The sequence below is a fragment of the Aspergillus clavatus genome, genomic scaffold, assembly GCF_000002715.2.
Source record: "Aspergillus clavatus NRRL 1 1099423829802 genomic scaffold, whole genome shotgun sequence".
NCBI classification, from domain to species: Eukaryota; Fungi; Ascomycota; class Eurotiomycetes; order Eurotiales; family Aspergillaceae; genus Aspergillus; species Aspergillus clavatus.
In genome coordinates, this window is record NW_001517097.1 from 102452 (window position 1) to 120104 (window position 17653).

At 50.0% G+C, this 17653-nt stretch overlaps 5 protein-coding genes across 5 annotated transcripts, besides 6 other annotated features; 3 read left to right on the forward strand and 2 right to left on the reverse strand.

Moving 5' to 3' along the window:
• Positions 1–2036: 2036 nt before the first annotated feature.
• On the forward strand, positions 2037–4411 carry chl1 (DNA helicase; the record flags this gene model as incomplete). Its single annotated transcript, XM_001270583.1, has 4 exons — positions 2037–2687; positions 2744–3409; positions 3471–3641; positions 3704–4411. 4 exons carry the CDS (start codon positions 2037–2039, stop codon positions 4409–4411), a joined length of 2196 nt encoding a protein of 731 aa, XP_001270584.1.
• A 361-nt stretch (positions 4412–4772) lies between these two features.
• ACLA_033620 (60S ribosomal protein uL15) lies at positions 4773–5572 on the forward strand (the record flags this gene model as incomplete). The annotated part of the gene is made up of 3 exons (XM_001270584.1): positions 4773–4804; positions 4967–5165; positions 5354–5572. 3 exons carry the CDS (start codon positions 4773–4775, stop codon positions 5570–5572), a joined length of 450 nt encoding a protein of 149 aa, XP_001270585.1.
• Positions 5573–6179: 607 nt separating this feature from the next.
• ACLA_033630 (uncharacterized protein) lies at positions 6180–7389 on the reverse strand (the record flags this gene model as incomplete). The annotated part of the gene is made up of 2 exons (XM_001270585.1): positions 6180–6901; positions 7002–7389. 2 exons carry the CDS (start codon positions 7387–7389, stop codon positions 6180–6182), a joined length of 1110 nt encoding a protein of 369 aa, XP_001270586.1.
• Positions 7390–8160: 771 nt separating this feature from the next.
• On the forward strand, positions 8161–13699 carry pld3 (phospholipase D; the record flags this gene model as incomplete). The annotated part of the gene is made up of 2 exons (XM_001270586.1): positions 8161–13556; positions 13630–13699. 2 exons carry the CDS (start codon positions 8161–8163, stop codon positions 13697–13699), a joined length of 5466 nt encoding a protein of 1821 aa, XP_001270587.1.
• A 472-nt stretch (positions 13700–14171) lies between these two features.
• Positions 14172–15737, reverse strand: ACLA_033650 (uncharacterized protein; the record flags this gene model as incomplete). The annotated part of the gene is made up of 1 exon (XM_001270587.1): positions 14172–15737. One exon carries the CDS (start codon positions 15735–15737, stop codon positions 14172–14174), a length of 1566 nt encoding a protein of 521 aa, XP_001270588.1.
• A 495-nt stretch (positions 15738–16232) lies between these two features.
• Positions 16233–16258: a microsatellite.
• Positions 16233–16259: a microsatellite.
• Positions 16260–17207: 948 nt separating this feature from the next.
• Positions 17208–17240: a microsatellite.
• Positions 17208–17241: a microsatellite.
• A 104-nt stretch (positions 17242–17345) lies between these two features.
• Positions 17346–17372: a microsatellite.
• Positions 17346–17373: a microsatellite.
• Positions 17374–17653: the final 280 nt, after the last annotated feature.

The window sequence follows — 17653 nt, forward strand, 5'->3', positions numbered from 1 at the left end:
GAGACGTGGGGGGGGGGGAGAGACGGAGGACACAAGGGTAAAGAAAAGGGAACAATAAAAATAAAACTACGAATGATAATTAGAATTGACACAAAGGAGGGTACCTAGATAGTAGATAGTTGATAGGGAATTTTGAGTGTCAGAGATGGTAGTTCAATTAATGACTACTACTAGATGGATATGAGGAACTAGTTCAGAGTAATCATAAAGGATGTACTCCGTATTCTTCTTGGTATTTAGGCTACGACATTATTACTCGAGAATAATCCATAGCAGTAGTATTACTTACGGAGTACTATAGTATCCAGGTTGACTAATGTCAAGTTCTTGTAGTGAATGATAGACTCAACTCCACGGTGGTGTATATCACTTCTTTTGGTACTCCGTGGCTATTCCCCGAGTCCAAGAGTGTCACCTGGCTTTGTTATAAAGTCTCAAATATCAAGCACCTCTGGGAGTCGGAGATTACCTAGCCTTACTACAAGGTAGAATTACTGACCTGGGTACTGCCACAGAGATAATGACAATAATAACATTAATCAATAAAACTAACAATGACGGAATAATGGAACGCCATGCTGTGGCTAGGACAATATCAAAGACTTGCGTTACAAACTTGCAGTAGTGGGGGTGGTATAGCTGACCTTGCAAAGAGACCTACTACAGAGTGTGTACCTAGCTTGGTAACGACACGCTTACGAAGCTGGTATTAGGGGTGGACAAGGTACTCAGGGTACGTCAGTAACGTACGGAGTAGTAGACACCTACCGGGCTACATACCTTAGTATTAGGTACTATGTAGAACAATGCCTACAGACACAGTAGTGCCTTACCTATGTACCTTGTATACTTATCGAGGCCCAATATTAAATGTCTACATCTACTTTTCTACCCTACCTAGCAGGCTCTAGGTTGTACTGTAAGTAGTACCTACCAAGTACCTTAAACTTAAAGAAACTGCCTACCAAAAAGCATATGGGCCCAAAAACTTGATTGGTCAACTACTCTATCAATGAAAGATCACTTTTTCTCTTCTGCCCTGGGATTCTTCCGCCTTTGCTGCACAAGAACAATTGATTGTACTTAGGAATAAGTACACTCCTGCCCATTCTAACTCTTTTTCTGACAGGTTTGGGGGCCGGCTCATATGTTGCCCTGAAGAAAACGATATTAGTGTGATATTCATTGATGGAATCTCTCCAGCCATCGTCACTCTGATATCGGTGCATGGAAGCTCAACATGGAGGAACTTCAGTCACGGAATTTCCACCATCCGTACTCTCCATATGATATCCAGCTTCAGTTCATGCGTGCTCTCTACACCTGTCTGGAAGAAGGCAAAGTCGCTGTGTTCGAGTCTCCTACTGGTAAATAAGGTCTCGACCATGATAGTCTCGACCATCTACTGATCAAAGGACACCAGGCACTGTGAGTGATTGACCTTGGCGGTTCTACCCCTTTGTACACGAATTACGGATTTTCCAATATTTTATGGAATCTCTATCTAGCTATAATGACTTCGAGAGCTCGATAATCCGAGAAACTTTCTGACTACGTCTTTCCACCCCTCTTGCACTTCTCTCCTCGTCCGACTCTAAGAAACTGACTGAGAGGCGTCTCCTTCTCTCACTCCTTGTGATCTGTTAACTGTATAACTAATGCCGCTTCGTTCAGGGAAAGTCTTTGAGCCTGATATGCGGTTCTCTGACATGGTTAAGAGAACATAAGCGCAACACATTTCAAGAGACAGTCAACAACACGTCTTGTCAGCATGTCCACTTAATCATTCCACGATCGATAACTGACAGCATTCTTGCAGGTGACGATGATGAACCCGAGTGGATGCTGGAGTTTGCGAGGCGCGAATCAGCCCGTGTCATCACGGAAAAAAGAAGGACGTTAGAGACACGTCTGGCAAAGATAAGGCATGAAGAGGAGAAGCAGAAACTAGCTCTTGCGAACTCATCGGGACCTCGAAAGCGGCAGGTATGTTTGAAACTCAGATATCAACATAATTGATCGCAGCCTAATCGATCATGTGTCAGAAATATGACACCTTGTCCGGGGATCGAGATGTCGAGCATGATGAGCACTTCGTCCTCGAAGATTATGACAGTGAGTCAGAAGACCAAAATATCTCTTCTAAGAGTTTGGGTCATAGCAGCGAACTTTCGATGAGTACTTTAGCATTATTGGAGCGCTTCAAGAAGCAGTACTCAGCTCCCACCGAAGAAGAAGAGACCGTTGGAGACGATGAGCCTAAAATATTCTATTGTTCACGAACACATTCCCAATTGGCTCAATTTGCAAGTGAATTGCGGCGTGTGGAAATGCCGCCCAGCTTGCCAAAGGAGCTCAGCGAAAAGCTTACCGATAGCGAGGCACTTGAAGAAAGAGTGAAACATCTTTCTCTTGGTTCGCGCAAAAATCTTTGCATCAACCCTAGAGTTATGAAGTTGGAAAATGCGACTGCAATCAATGAACGTTGCATGGATCTGCAGCAGCCTGGGATGGCTGTTGAGCATAGATGTCCCTATCTACCGTCGAAGGACGATGAACCGCAAGTTCTTCAATTTCGCGATCATACCTTAGCAACGGTCAAGGACATAGAAGACATGGGAAAGCTGGGCAAGCACATAGGTGTCTGTCCTTACTATGCGTCCCGTTCGGTGATTAAACATAGCGAGGTGCGTTGTGCAGTAGATAATCCATCATTGAAACAATCTTACTGAATACGCTGAAGATTGTGACCCTCCCTTATCCCTTACTGCTTCAGCGCTCAGCTCGAGAGGCTCTTGGCCTCTCGATCAAAAATCATATTGTTATCATTGATGAGGCCCACAACCTTATGGATGCTATATCGAATATACATTCCGTGACGATCACACTCTCTCAGCTGCAGACCGCCATTTTTCAGCTGACAACCTATGCGCGTAAGTTCAAAACGCGCTTGAAAGGGAAAAATCGAACCTACATAGCTCAGGTCATCAGGCTTGTCAGTTCAGTTGCAGATCACCTTCGGTCCATCCAAGGAAGCAATCAGCCACCGGATGGTGCCGTGAAAACCTCGGATCTCATGGCCGGGAAAGGCGTCGATCAAATCAATCCTTATAAGCTATCTCATTACCTGCAGGAAAGTAAACTTGCAAGGAAGGTTGACGGATATGTCGAGTATTCTAAGGACACGGCGAATCGACAGTCCCACGGGAAACCTTCAACGCCGGTACTGTTCCACGTACAAAGCTTTCTTTTGCCGTTAATGAATCCATCCGCCGAAGGGCGATTATTCTACATGAAGGACCAGAATGATATTCAATTGAAGTATCTGCTACTGGATCCGACGAACCATTTCCGAGAGATTGTGGAAGACGCCAGAGCAGTCATCTTGGCTGGTGGAACTATGTCTCCTGTGAGTAAAAGGTTGTTGAAAAACTGTCTCCTTCGCCTAGGCTGATCGGTTCGCTTGCAAGATGAGTGATTACATGAATCACCTGTTTCCTTACGTGCCAGCGAGCCGACTGGACACTTTCAGTTATGGCCATGTCATTCCCCCGGAGAATCTTGTTGCGCACACGCTTGCGCAAGGTGTTATGGGCTGCGCCTTTGATTTCACATATGAGTCTCGAGATTCAGAGAAGATGGTAAGGCGCATATTCCAAGCCAATGATCCTATCTATTCTAGGGCTTTCTGACCGATTGCTAGATTATTGACCTTGGGCGAACCGTTGCTACCTTGTGCCAGGCTATCCCAGATGGCGTTGTCGCCTTCTTTCCGAGCTACGATTATCTGAGCCGAATATTACATATCTGGAAAAAGCCTCTCGGGGCTGACAAAAACCAGACTATTCTGGGTCTCATTGAACGTAAAAAGCCTATTCTGTACGAATCCCGGGATATGACAACAAAATCAGACGATATATTGCAAGAATACACAAGGACCATCGATTCTGGGTCAGGAGCCTTACTCCTCTCCGTGATCGGAGGGAAGCTGTCCGAAGGTATCAACTTCTCGGATCGACTGGGCAGAGGAGTGTTGATCATCGGGTTGCCATTTCCAAATATACGCAGCGCAGTATGGCAAGCTAAGTTACAATATGTTGAGCAGAAAGCTTACAGTGGGAGCTCTGGATCGGAGACTGATAGGCAAATGATTGCCAAAGCTGCGGGACGAGATTTCTACGAAAACGCATGCATGCGAGCAGTCAATCAATGCATCGGGCGAGCGATCAGACACCGCAATGATTATGCCGCCATCGTGATGATTGATAGGCGCTATGACAAGCCAAATATACAAGGCAAATTGCCTGCTTGGATCAAACAGAGCATGGTGCGCAGTCCTACGCAACGGCCAGCTGGAGCGACTGTGCAGAATCTCATCAAATTCTTTGCCGCTCGGGGTTCGTTGGACTAACTGGAATTCAAGAAGAACTATGATAAGTAGAAAATCAAATGATGAACTCTTATGTTTGTATTTCGGTATCATCAGAATTCTTGTAAGCCGCAACTAAAGCATCGCATCCAAAGTGGCAAATCACATGGACTAGTGCTATGCGCCGTTGCTTGATAGAAGTCACGTGATAAGACTGGCACAGAGCTGACCGCCAAGATTTCACAAGGGCTGGACCCTAGCTTAGGGCAAGCGAACGGCTTAGCGCACACTCTAGCCGCCCCCGAGCCTTGAATTCAACATCTGAACGAGCAGCACATACGACCGCATCCCCCCATCGCCAAACACTCAGACCGGTCTTGTCGAGCACAGCACCGTCGACAAGATGCCTACCCGTTTTTCGAAGACAAGAAAAGCGTGAGTCGAGAACTTCACCCTGCCATCCGTTTCGAGTGATTCAATGTTTGCGCTTGTCGGCTTGAAATACGATAAGCTTGACGCACCGAGTTGCGGCTTTGGATGAACTACTTGAGATGTTCTGGATAACGATATACTGACTTGGCTTTTCCTTCAATCCAGCCGCGGTCATGTGTCGGCCGGTTACGGTCGCGTTGGCAAGCACCGTAAGCACCCCGGTGGTCGTGGTATGGCCGGTGGTCAGCACCACCACCGGACCAATCTCGACAAGTACCATCCCGGTTACTTCGGTAAGGTTGGTATGAGATACTTCCACAAGACCAACCAGCAGTTCTGGAAGCCCACAATCAACCTCGACAAGGTACGTTTGAATCAATGCGTTTGTGGGGACTACAACAAGGGGGAATCGGAAGGCATATGAGTGCGAGCGAAGGAGTTGCTGCAATGGACAACGGTGAAATGTGTTGATGGGAGATGCGATGGATTGAGGAAGGGAGTAATTACTGGTTATTGGGCAACAGCGGCTGATTCGATGTCCTTTTTGCACAGCTGTGGTCTCTCGTCCCCACCGAGACTCGTGAAGCCTACCTGAGCGGCCAGAAGACCGACACCGCTCCCGTCATCGACCTCCTCTCCCTCGGTTACTCCAAGGTTCTCGGCAAGGGCCGTCTCCCCGAGATCCCCCTCGTTGTCCGCGCCAGATACGTCAGCCGTGACGCCGAGCAGAAGATCAAGGAGGCCGGTGGTGTCATTGAGTTGGTTGCTTAAATGTGAAGGATCATGATTGCGCAATGAGCAGGGTGAAGAAATAGGGTTAGGTGCCGCTCTGCGGTCGGGCTTGTGATAGAGGGTTCAATTCTTTTCTCTGAAGCAAAGGGAATAAGAACTCGAAAATGGGAGCCGCGGATCGCACACAATGGTCCGTGTATTTACAAAATAAAGGGTACTTGTTTGCGATGAGCATAGCCTGGCCTCCAGACGCCCTTACGATCTCACTCTACTAAACAAAATACCACCTGCGAAGATTTTACTGTTCAATTTTCCTTACACCTTGCCGATCCCGCTCCAACCTCGATATTCGAATGAGTTTTTTTGCGACTTTCTTACTCGGCGCGCAGGACTGGTTCGAGTTCACCAAATGCCTAACATGAATCACTTGGAAATCGGAAGTCTCATCGATCATTATCCTTACGTAGTTGAACACGCTCTTGGAGTTGTACATCGCTGTCGTCGCATACGATGAGTTAAGACATTGCCTATGGTGTAGGGAGCCTTCCAAGCTCATAGATTTATTTTTTTAAAGAAGACGATTATTTCAAGCTCTATATACGGATGTCACTTGCTAAAGAATCAGCTGGCTGCCTTTCCTTAAAAATCATATTTTGGAATTTCTGACGAAGCCGCATTTCGTCGCCGAGTCTTTGCTCGCAGAAAGCGTCTCCCGGATGAAGCGAACAGCCTCGTCAACCATCTTTGGGGTCACCTCGTGGGCAGCGTTTTCATCGATGATGTCTTCAAGCGTGACAGCACCATCGGCGAACCAGCCTGTTGGAGCAATAGCTTTCTTCAACCACGCCAGGAACACCTCCCCGCGGTGATAGGGGACCAGCTTATCAGCACCTCCGGAAAGATTCAAGATCTTCTTTCCAGCCAAACAGCGTGTAAGCGCTGGTCGCAAGGCTTCCTTCTCAGTTTCAGTGGGCTCCGGCAGATGATTGCTCCGGAGAGGCCCAGGGTTCGATTTGGTATCGATGTAACTCAGGAACAGGCTTGCTGGGTCAAGTTTGGAGATGGTGTCTAGAAGGGACGTTGGCAAGGCTTCGGAGCCAAGGATCTGAGACCCTTGGGGGTCGCTATTCGTCCAGGACGGCAGCTTTGACAATCGCGCGCGATCTGCCATGAGATTTACGTAGTCAGGGCATCCGATGATAACCACGCCGGCGCTCATACGGGGTTCATGAAGCAGACAGCTCCACGCCGCATGTCCGCCCAAGGACACTCCAAGGACTAGATGATCGGAGATTTCATGTTCACCACGGGGAAACAGGAAGGCAGGAAGATAGTCCATCAACAAGGACACATCGCGTGCGGTTCCCTCTGTCAGTGTCCTGACATATTAGCTTCTTCAATACTTGTCTCGGCAGCGCATTTGTCTTGTCCGTGAAGGATCGTCCACGACGGTCTCTACAGCACTTACGGAAGATAGAAAACATGTCCTGCGCATGTCGAGCATTGCCTTGTCTCCACGCCTCATTTGCAAGAGGATCAACCAATCTTGTGCCATGGTTTCTCTGATCGAACGAGACCGCTATGAGACCCTTGACTGAACTAGATTGACTTTTTTCAGTAGTCTGATTCCAATCCGCAATCACGGACGCTGCAATACTGGTCATGCGCTCTTGAGTTGCCAGCCTAGGGTGCAAAAGCCAGAGACAGGCAATCTCCGAGGCTTGAGGAGGCAACTCATCTAGGCCGAAGACCGTGGTGAGGATTCCTGCGATTGGATATTTCTTCTGGGAGATAGGAGGAGGATTGGAGTATTTAGAGCCAGGCATCGTTTCTAGAGTCTTTAAAGGGTCCGTCATTTTTCGTTATGTATATGCATCCATTGACAAGCAGAAGATGGTTGTTGTCTCATTATATATAAAATGTCCCACTCCATGCCTCCGCAACAAAAAGCCGAGGATAAGATAGGCGCTGTAATTTCAATTCCGTATTATTACAACATCGCTTCCATACCTTACCCTGACGAAGTTACAAAGACAATCAATACTTGCACAGCCACACTTGGACACCACGTGGTTGATGCCTCAGGCTGGACAAGTTGGCTACCCCTTATTGAAAGAGTCTTGGTAGTTAGGAGGTGATCACCACCAAGACTCCATCTAGTCAACTGTCTAATAAAATGTACCTTCTTATCGTGGCCATGCATTCATGACTACTCCGAGTCAGGTCCAACCGTCCAAGGATCGTCTACTTTTCGTCCCTTCTTTTCTATCCAACCGCCAGTGCTATTAGTTCTATAACGCCAAAGCGGGCCGTCCGTCGAGATTCTATGGGGCGCCGACTCCACAGCGTTTAGGGACAATAATTACCTTACAGCAACCAGCTACCTTCGGGAGTACAGCGTTCTCCTTTACCTCGAACGTTCTATCTTGCCTGCATTGGACTGTCAATCTAGATAGTGTCATCTCCTCTTTCAGCCATCCGTTTCTTGCATACCTTCCTAGAATGATTGTATAGAAAGATCCTAGTCGGTTTCATAAAGGATCAATTGATCCGCACGTATAGCTCGCCGGTTGCTACCCCATTGAACTCGCACCCACGCTGATACCAATCTTCTTCTTACAGACATAATGACCGACTCTGCGCCGACTCCTTCACCTTTGCGGGATTTGAGTAACACTTCGGACCAGCCGAGCTCAACAAGGCCAGATCCTGTGACGGTTTCAAGCGGTACCCCATTGGCCTCCCCGTTTCCTTCTCCTACTAGACACAAACATCCAGAACTCGATGGCCAGGAAGACAAGGCGAAGGTTGTGAAGGGACGGGGGCCCTTAGATGATTCGCAGCTCCTGCAGGAGAATGCTAGTCAGCCCCGGGACAGCGAAGGTAAATCTCGTCTACAGTACGTCAGTGGTGCGGGCGAAGGGTCGGATAATGGTTTGTGGGATCAGTCCGTATCGCCAGGTCTTCGGCGCCCGAATGGACTGGTTGACAGTCAGCGGCCGTCACTGGAACATAACCAACAGCAGCCCTCAACTCCTGGAGCAGCTACTCCCTCTCGTCGTCCGAGCGTTCAGTTCACCCGCGATGCGTCCGACGTTGACCCTTCCGCTGAAGCGTCTCGATCGAGAGCTCCTTCCGTCATAGATGATGAAACAGATGCTGGATTGAAAGGAAAACAATCAATTTTCACCAAGCTGAAAGCTTTAGCTTCGCCCTCGTTCACCTCCCACTCTCGCTCGGCGAGTGGAGCAACTCTCAGCGAGTTGAGGCACACCAACACCGATCTGGCAACCCCAGGTTCGGAGAGAGGTGGCTTTCGCTTTCCAGACACTCTGGAGGAAGAGGGAAGTGATGCCGATGCCGATGCCGAAGAAAGCGCGGGAGAACAACGTGCCCCTCCCCGGAGGAAGAAGAAATTCACGCGACGGCAACAGGAGCCTGATTCTGCCCCTCAGACCGAACCGAACACGCCAAGAACAGCGAGGCGGCCCTCGTTCCATCTAACGGCCTCGTTTGCGCCCTTCGAAAACTATCGCGCCAATTTCTTTCCCCGCAGAGTAAGCACTGGGGACTTTTCTCAACAGCGGGAGGGTGTATCGGAGGATGAAGGTCGAGACCGTCTAAACCGAGACGCCTGGAGACGAAGAAGCGCATGGCTTAATGCGCGCGGACTTTCGTACAGCGGGCGGCAGCAGGAGACTCAGCCAGGTCAGGATGAGAGACGGCCAAGCAATTTCAGACGTTTGACGGGGCTGGCTGGCCCGTCGGATAATCCAGATGGAACTGCACCACCTTGGAGACGGCACAGAGCTGATCGCGGCTCCAGTTTAAGCGCTCAGAAATGGCGACAGATCAAGGCCGGGCTGAAGCTCATCGGACAGCGTCGCAAAGCAGAGAATACTGTTGATTATGCGAAGTCCGCCGAACTGCTGGCTGAATTAACTTCAGGGGTGCCGGCCGCCTTGATTCTGGCCAGCATGTTCCAGCGTGATGAACATGGTAGTAAACGGATTCCGATCCTTCTGGAGCAGCTCAAGGTTCGGGTTACCGACAGCAAAATCGACGCGAATTCCGGTGACCGACATCTTGTCTTCAGGATCGAACTGGAATACGGCAGTGGAATGACACGGATGAAATGGATCATCCACCGCACCCTTCGCGACTTTGCCAACCTGCATTTGAAGTACAAGCTTCATTTCGGAACCCAGAAATATATCCAACTGCGGACTACCGAGGGTGCACAGAACCTTCCTCGCTTCCCACGCAGCGCTTTTCCATATCTCCGGGGTGTTCGGGGTCTGGAGAGTGACATGGAGGACGAGGAGGACGAAGGTGGCTATGAGACTGCCGCAGAAGCAACTAGCGGCAATGAGAGAGCAGGTAGAAGGAGGCATCCGCACGGACAGCGCCGGCTCTCAGGTGGCATATCCCGGAGACAATCAAGTATTACCAACACAGAGGGCGAGACCACCGCTGGGCCTGCGGAAGCCGGTCCGGCGACGAAGAGAGAGCCTTACCCTGAAAGACAGCGGAAAAAGCTTGAAGCTTACTTGCAGAAGATGATCCGGTTCCTGATATTCAAGGCCGACAGCAATCGCCTGTGCAAATTTCTCGAACTCTCTGCACTGGGCGTTCGTCTTGCGGCTGAAGGCAGCTATCACGGTAAAGAAGGGTATTTGATAATCCAGTCATCTAAAGGTCTTGATTTCCGAAGAGCCTTGACCCCAGCCATGGTCAAGAAGCGACATTCGCCGAAATGGTTCCTTGTCAGGCACAGCTACCTCGTTTGCGTTGACTCCCCCGAGGAGATGCATATTTACGATGTTTTCTTGGTGGACCCCTTTTTCAAACTCCAAACCCAGAAGATCAGTTTACGGAATCAAAAAGCGAAGGACCTCGCAAAATCAGCCACAGAGTCTGCAAGGCATCCCCAGCATCACACACTAAGATTGGAGAACTCGGAGCGAAAACTCAGACTCCTGGCCAGGAACGAGCGTCAGCTCCATCAGTTCGAGGATTCTTTAAGGTTCATGGTCACTAATACGCCGTGGGCGAAGCCAAATAGGTTTGACAGCTTTGCCCCGGTGCGCCAGAATTGTTTTGCACAGTGGTTGGTTGATGCGCGAGACCATATGTGGATGGTGTCACGAGCGATCAATCAAGCAAAAGATGTCATCTATATCCACGATTGGTGGCTTAGCCCCGAGCTCTACCTGCGGCGACCAGCAGCCATCAGCCAAAAATGGCGATTAGATCGACTTCTTCAACAGAAGGCCCGTGAAGGAGTCAAGATCTTCGTGATCATGTACCGAAACATCAATTCCGCTATCCCCATCGATTCGGAATACTCCAAATTTTCCCTGCTTGACCTTCATCCCAACGTCTTCGTCCAAAGATCCCCGAATCAGTTCCGACAGAATACCTTCTTTTGGGCACACCATGAGAAGCTATGCCTTATCGACCATACCGTGGCCTTCGTGGGAGGTATTGATCTGTGCTTCGGACGATGGGACACTCCGCAACATCTTCTCACCGATGACAAGCCGACTGGGTTCGAGACGCCGGATGGGCCCAAGGATGTAGACCATTGTCAACTCTGGCCCGGCAAGGATTACTCGAACCCCCGAATTCAAGACTTCTACGACCTGGACAAACCATACGAGGAGATGTACGATCGCAATGTGATTCCTAGAATGCCTTGGCATGACATCTCGATGCACGTAGTTGGTCAACCAGCCCGAGATCTCACACGCCATTTTGTGCAGCGGTGGAATTACATCTTGCGGCAGCGAAAGCCAACCAGGCCGACGCCTTTTCTTTTACCTCCACTTGACTTTGACCCTGCCGACCTGGAAGCTCTTGGTCTAGATGGAACTTGCGAGGTACAAATCTTGCGTTCGAGCAGCATGTGGTCGACAGGTACGCCCGATGTCACCGAGCATAGCATCATGAACGCATATGTCAAGATGATTGAAGAGTCTGAGCACTTCGTCTACATCGAGAACCAGTTCTTCATCAGCACTTGCGAGATAGATGGCAGGAAGATTGAAAATCTGATCAGAGATGCGTTGGTAGAACGCATTATCCGGGCTTCGAAGAATCAAGAAGCCTGGCGTGCTGTCATCGTCATCCCACTGATACCAGGTTTCCAGAATACTGTGGACAGCGAGGGTGGAACTAGTGTTCGTCTTATCATGCAATGTCAGTATCGCAGCATTTGCCGCGGGGAGACTTCGATTTTCGGGAGATTACGTGCCTTGGGCATTGAACCTGAAGATTACATCCAATTCTTCAGTCTTCGAGCCTGGGGCAAGATCGGACCACAAAAGCAGCTTGTCACTGAGCAGCTCTACATTCACGCGAAGTGTATGGTTGTGGACGATCGAGCAGCAATCATTGGGTCTGCGAATATCAACGAAAGATCCATGTTGGGTTCGCGCGACTCCGAGGTAGCTGCCATTGTGCGTGATACGGACATGATCTGGTCCACTATGAACGGCCGCCCTTACCTTGTCGGGCGTTTCCCACACACCCTTCGTATGCGGCTGATGAGAGAGCATCTCGGAATTGATGTTGATGAGCTGATGGAACACTCGCTCGCGACGGAAGAAGAGTTGCGCAAGATTCAGATCGCCGAAGAAGACCCGCGATCTCCAGGGTCCCATGACAAAGTTGACTCCGAGTCTCTGATGCTAGAGAGACAGGATGAGAGGGACATGATTGAGCGTAGGCACCGGGTTCAGGACGAGTTTCTCTCGCGGTCGGAAGATCTGCACAGTTTCAATCATGACGTGGACTGGGAACAGGGCAACAACCCGAATCTCAAGTCGAACAGGAAGCTCACCGCGGACCCAAGAGTGACCTCGAACCCGGAACACAAGAAAGACGTTGACGGGCTTGGGCCAGACCACTTTGTTGCCGCCTTGGAGGCTGGAATAGCGGACGGTCGTGATTCACAAATACTGGACGCTCGCACCGAGGTCCTAGTTTCATCTATTGCGAGCGAGGGAAAGGGCACAATCCAACATCCCAAGCCCGCCTCGCCACAAAACACCCATTTGAGCAGTCCATCTGACCAAGAGAAAAGTCAGGAGTCTCCCTCTCCTGCATCCCGTGACGCAGAGTCGGCTCCAGTAGTGGAAGGGTTGGCAGCTGCCCGTCACCCGGCTATGACTGGGCATGAAGCTGAAGGTGACAACAGCGGCACCGTTCCCCCCTCCTCGGACCAAAACGATCCGGCGAAATATCCGCACCCGCTGATTCCCGATCTGAAACACATTTTCATCGACAAAGATTGCATGAGAGATCCGGTGATTGATATCTTCTACCTGGATACCTGGCACGCGGTTGCGGAGAAGAATACCAAGATTTACCGGACAGTTTTCCGCTGTATGCCTGATAGCGAAGTCAAGTCCTGGAAGGAATACAAGGAGTATGCTAGTTACGGGGAACGTTTCTCGGAGATGCAGAGTCAGAACAGCGTGAAGATCTCTCATCCCAGTCAGCAGAAACCCACGGGACCACCAGGGACAACCACCACGGCCGGCACAGGCATTAATAGGCTTGTACCACATTCGGGGTCAAACAGCGAAACGCACACGCACCACAAGGGAGCGCAAGGTTCCGATGAGAAGAGCGAGCCTCGCGCAGCCGAAGCCGGGCGCGATGGGGCTGACCGAGGACAGGCCGACCTTGCGAAACAAGAAACTCTATCATCCATCGATGAGAAGACCGCTTTGAAGGTCGGTGATACTGCAGGGCAGGGTGGCACCCCGAATGGGCGCAGCGAAGAATCGGGCCCCATAAAGGAGGCAGTCGAGCCGCAGCCCACGGAACCGCAGGCTGTAGACTATTCGGAAGCTCTGAATCGGAATGCGACAAACCTGAACCGACGCCGCAGAAGACGCGCGACCACAATCTCAAAGCGCGAATTCCACGCATCCGACGACGTGATGGACAAACAGCAAGCGGAAGAGTTGCTGAATAAGATCCAGGGACATCTTATTTTGTGGCCTTATGACTGGTTCGTGCTTTGATGGCCGATTCTCCGTATAGTATATTCATTTTTGAGCTATCTACTGACGCAAATCATATAGGCTTGAGAAGGAAGAGCAGGGTGGCAACTGGCTCTACACGCTTGATCAGATCTCCCCGTTGGAAATCTAGTAAGTTATTCTCAGCCAAATGTTGCGAGAAAGCGGCCTGTTGACTTTGAACACAGCAATTAATTTACGACGCTGCTTCACGATGCCTGGAACTCTTCGCCCTTTGGGCAATGTCGAACTCATCCCTGCAACTTCTTCATAATAATCGTAATTATCCCATCAAAAGTTCAAATAAGAGGAGCTTTGCATATGTCTTCTGAGGGAGGTTCTCTTTTTCCTATTACCCTTCTTATTTTGGCCTTTTTTGCTTCCTAGGGCGGCTCCTCTATAGCAAGCGGGCGTTCTGCTACAGCATTCGAGCCACGTTGCGTGTATATGTGTCTAGTATCTATATGCCGAGCATTAATTCTATAAACCAATCAAGTCGTAATTATGGGAATCATCGGGGTCATATATAACAAGAGATGTGGGAGAATCCGGGATGGTACATCGAACTGGAGAGAAAGCAAGCTAAGCAGCTCTCGGGTTGGCAGTTACTGCGCCAAAGCCATCCGGGAGCGAAGTGCCTCGAATTCATCAAAGTTGGCTCGCAACGCGTGCGTGAGGATACTCATCGAGGAACCCTGGTCTTCCGTTTCGCTGCGATGAAGCCGGTCACGGAGACGATCGTACGCGCGCGCCAACGCCTGCTGCAGGTCCACCGTGCGCAAGCAGCCGCGACCCAGGTCATTCATGTAGTTGGTGGGATCCTGGACGCAGAGACGGGCGGCGGCGGGCAGATTGCGGCGGGCGGCGGCGGTGCGCTTGAGGTTGATGAGCGAGCGCTGGCCGCGGAGATGGGCGGGGATGTCGTCGGACGCGTACCGAAGCGCGGCGTCCTTGATTGAGGCAGCAGTGAACCAGCTTGGGGGGTCGACGGCGACGCCGGTAGTGGTCAGGTCGACGGTCGTGCCGTAAGTGCGTAGGAACGCGAGCAGTTGCTCGCCGAGGCAGTCGGGTCGCCGGAACCGGCCGTGGTTCATCTTGAGGAAGGCGACGAGAAGCATGACGAGGGCGTCGGAGCCGATGGACGACCGGTGGCGGCCGTAGCTGTCCTGAGCCTCGAGAATCAAGCGGGCTGTTGCGTAAAGGGGGCGGATGGAAGGGTATTCTGCGTGATAGTCCATGATGTACTCAATTGAGGCTGGCGGGCCCTCGCCGCAGTAGAAGCGTAACCGACGGCCGGTGGGGTGATGAGTAGCCGTGAGGACCGGGGAACGATTGCCTAGGATATCGACCCTACCATCAAACGATGGGGATTGCTGCAGAGCGTGCTCGACCTGGCACAGCAGCTTGTGGTAGGTTGTGAGCATCTTGGGCCGAGTCGCACTGGGCTTGCGAATGTCTTGCACGGACCGGTCCGAATCAGGCACGGGCACCACAAAATCCAGATCCGAGTGGCTCAATGCGAATTGATTCCGCCATGAGCCAATTACCTGAGGTGGGCTGGGGACGATTCCGGTGAGCAAGTCACCCACGTCTGCCAGAATTTGGTCGATGCGCTTCTGTTCCGACGAGGTTGGTATCAGGTATTTCTCCAGTGCGCGGATCTCTGCATCGAGATATGAGGTGGCATCGAATGGGCTGTGCATTGGGTCCATGAGTTCCAGCCACGGTTGCTGTTCGGGTCGACTTCGGGTTTCGTCGACGCGGAATTGCAACTGGTGGTCTAAGATTTTCCGGGAGTGCGATGCGTCACTGTTCTCTGAAGGGATGGGACGTTTCCGCATCCTTTTTATGGGCACAGAAGCCTGGGTTGGCTGTGACTCAATACCATCAGAGGCGAGTCCCTGTGATCTGGAGAGCTCATGACCGGCACGATGCTCGGGAGGGATGACAGGACGATAGATTCCGGTTGGGGGTCTGTCGTCGATGACCTTGCGGATGAGACTGGCTCGATTTGCGGATCGATGGGCATTGAGAGTTTTCTCCAGACTGCTGCTGAAGATGGCATGTTCACTGTACTGGAGGCGAGTGGTATGGAGCGGTCGATGAAGACATTGTGAGGATGAACAACTGGGGGAAGAGGGGAGACGAAGAGCGGAGTAGCGAGAGCGCATGGCTGCGCAATCAACAGGGGGCACGAAACATCGTGAAGCAACAGCCGCGAGCCTGGGCATGTGCTGGTTACGCCAGTAAGCCAGCCAAGTGGATGAGTGGAGGGGAGTAGCTGGATATAATGGGGGATGAGAAGGTGAATGTGACTGGAAGAGTCCGAGTCCTCTTTGAGGATTTTCGAGATGGGAGAATGATAAGGTCACCTGATATCATGTGATGTGCTGATAATGATAAGATAAGATAAGAGGCAGACCAGAGTCTAGAGTCCAGACATGTGACTCTCAGGGTCGGCAGAAAAAACAAAAAAAAAAAAAAAGGTCTAGACTAGCATCATGTGACCTGACATCACTAAGCTTATTTTGGATCAGCAGAGGCCTTTCAGGCTGCAAGGCGATCAGATCAGGCTCCATTTTCCTGGTACCTGAGGCCGGCTATTTTAAATTGGTTGTGGCTTGGATATTTCCGTGGAGATGAGTTCAATATTGCACTTATTGAGGAGTAGTAGTAGTAGTAGTAGTAGTAGTCGTCCGTACTCTGTCGATATCGAACATCGAGTCAAGTCGGGACGATCATGCAGGCGCGTCCGAGTTGGAGGCCGAACAAGAGCTTGATATTCTCCGATCAGAGGGGACATTGTCCAATCAATGAGTGAGTGATTTACCTAGGGGTTCTATCTAGAGTTTCAAGACGTTTAGAACACTCAATAATACTCCTCCTCCTAGATACTACTAGGTACTACTGCTACTAGGTAGTAGGTACCTAGTACTCCGTAGGTACTAGACACAGATACTAGACTATTATTATCTCAACTGTGGATATCTCCATCGCTACTTGGCACTGACCCGACAACGATAATGAATTAATGGATCATGACGTATACTATGGTCACTTCTGTTTTCTGCCATGGAGAGAAATCTCGAGTCTCTCCGTACTACTACTAGTACTCGGTAGTAATAGAAGGGGGGAAAAAGAGAATACTACTGAGGAAATACCAGGAACTCACTAACTAGGTACCTGACTCGATCAATAATACGGAGTATTGGCGGGCAGATTTTAATAGTAACATTCCTTCAGGTTCTCGACTGTGGTAGACTCGTAGATACCTAACTTCCTCCTACTCCTACCAACTACCTAGTAGTAGTAGTTTATAGATAGACCTACTATTGATTCACCGCCCATGATGGGGGTTCATCGTCAACCCCTCTTGGGTACAAAGGATTCGAATACTCCAGAGATAGAAGAATCACTTTCTCTCAGCAGTAAGGAGTCTGAGAAATGTAGAAACCACTTCCTATCCTCTTTAGTCTTTATAAATTTAGAAGAACCCCTGGTTTGCCAACACTCAACAGGACAACCCCAGGACAGGACTGCCTACCAAAAAAAAGACCTCATTGTTTATCCACTTTGACCGATTCCCTGAAATCGAACGGAGTAGTGCGAGTTCTAATAAATTCTAATTATCTCATAATATCAGTAGTAGTAGTAGTAGTAGTAGTAGTAGTAGTATATATATAATATATATAATATACTTTATATATATAAGTATTATCGCTACACCAGACAAACCCCCTTGTCTGTCCTCGTTTCCTTTCACCGGCTTCACTTTCCGCCTCTCTCTCTCTCTCTCTCTCTCTCTCTACTGAGGAACTTACATATTTCTCCCCCCCACCATCTTCTTACCTCTCTTTCTCTTTCTCTCTCTCCCTCTTCTCTTTTTTCTTTTCTATTTTAATCTACAGTACAGTATAGTCCTCGCTGTCATCCTCTCTCTAGTCGCTCTACGCTCTACTCCTTACCCCCCTTCCCCCCCCTTCTCCCTCCCCCCTCCGAGGTACTTACTCTCTTCCTTTCTCTTCTTTCCCCCTCTACACTCCCCTCTTACATTACATTTTCACTTTTCTCCTCTATTCTACTACCT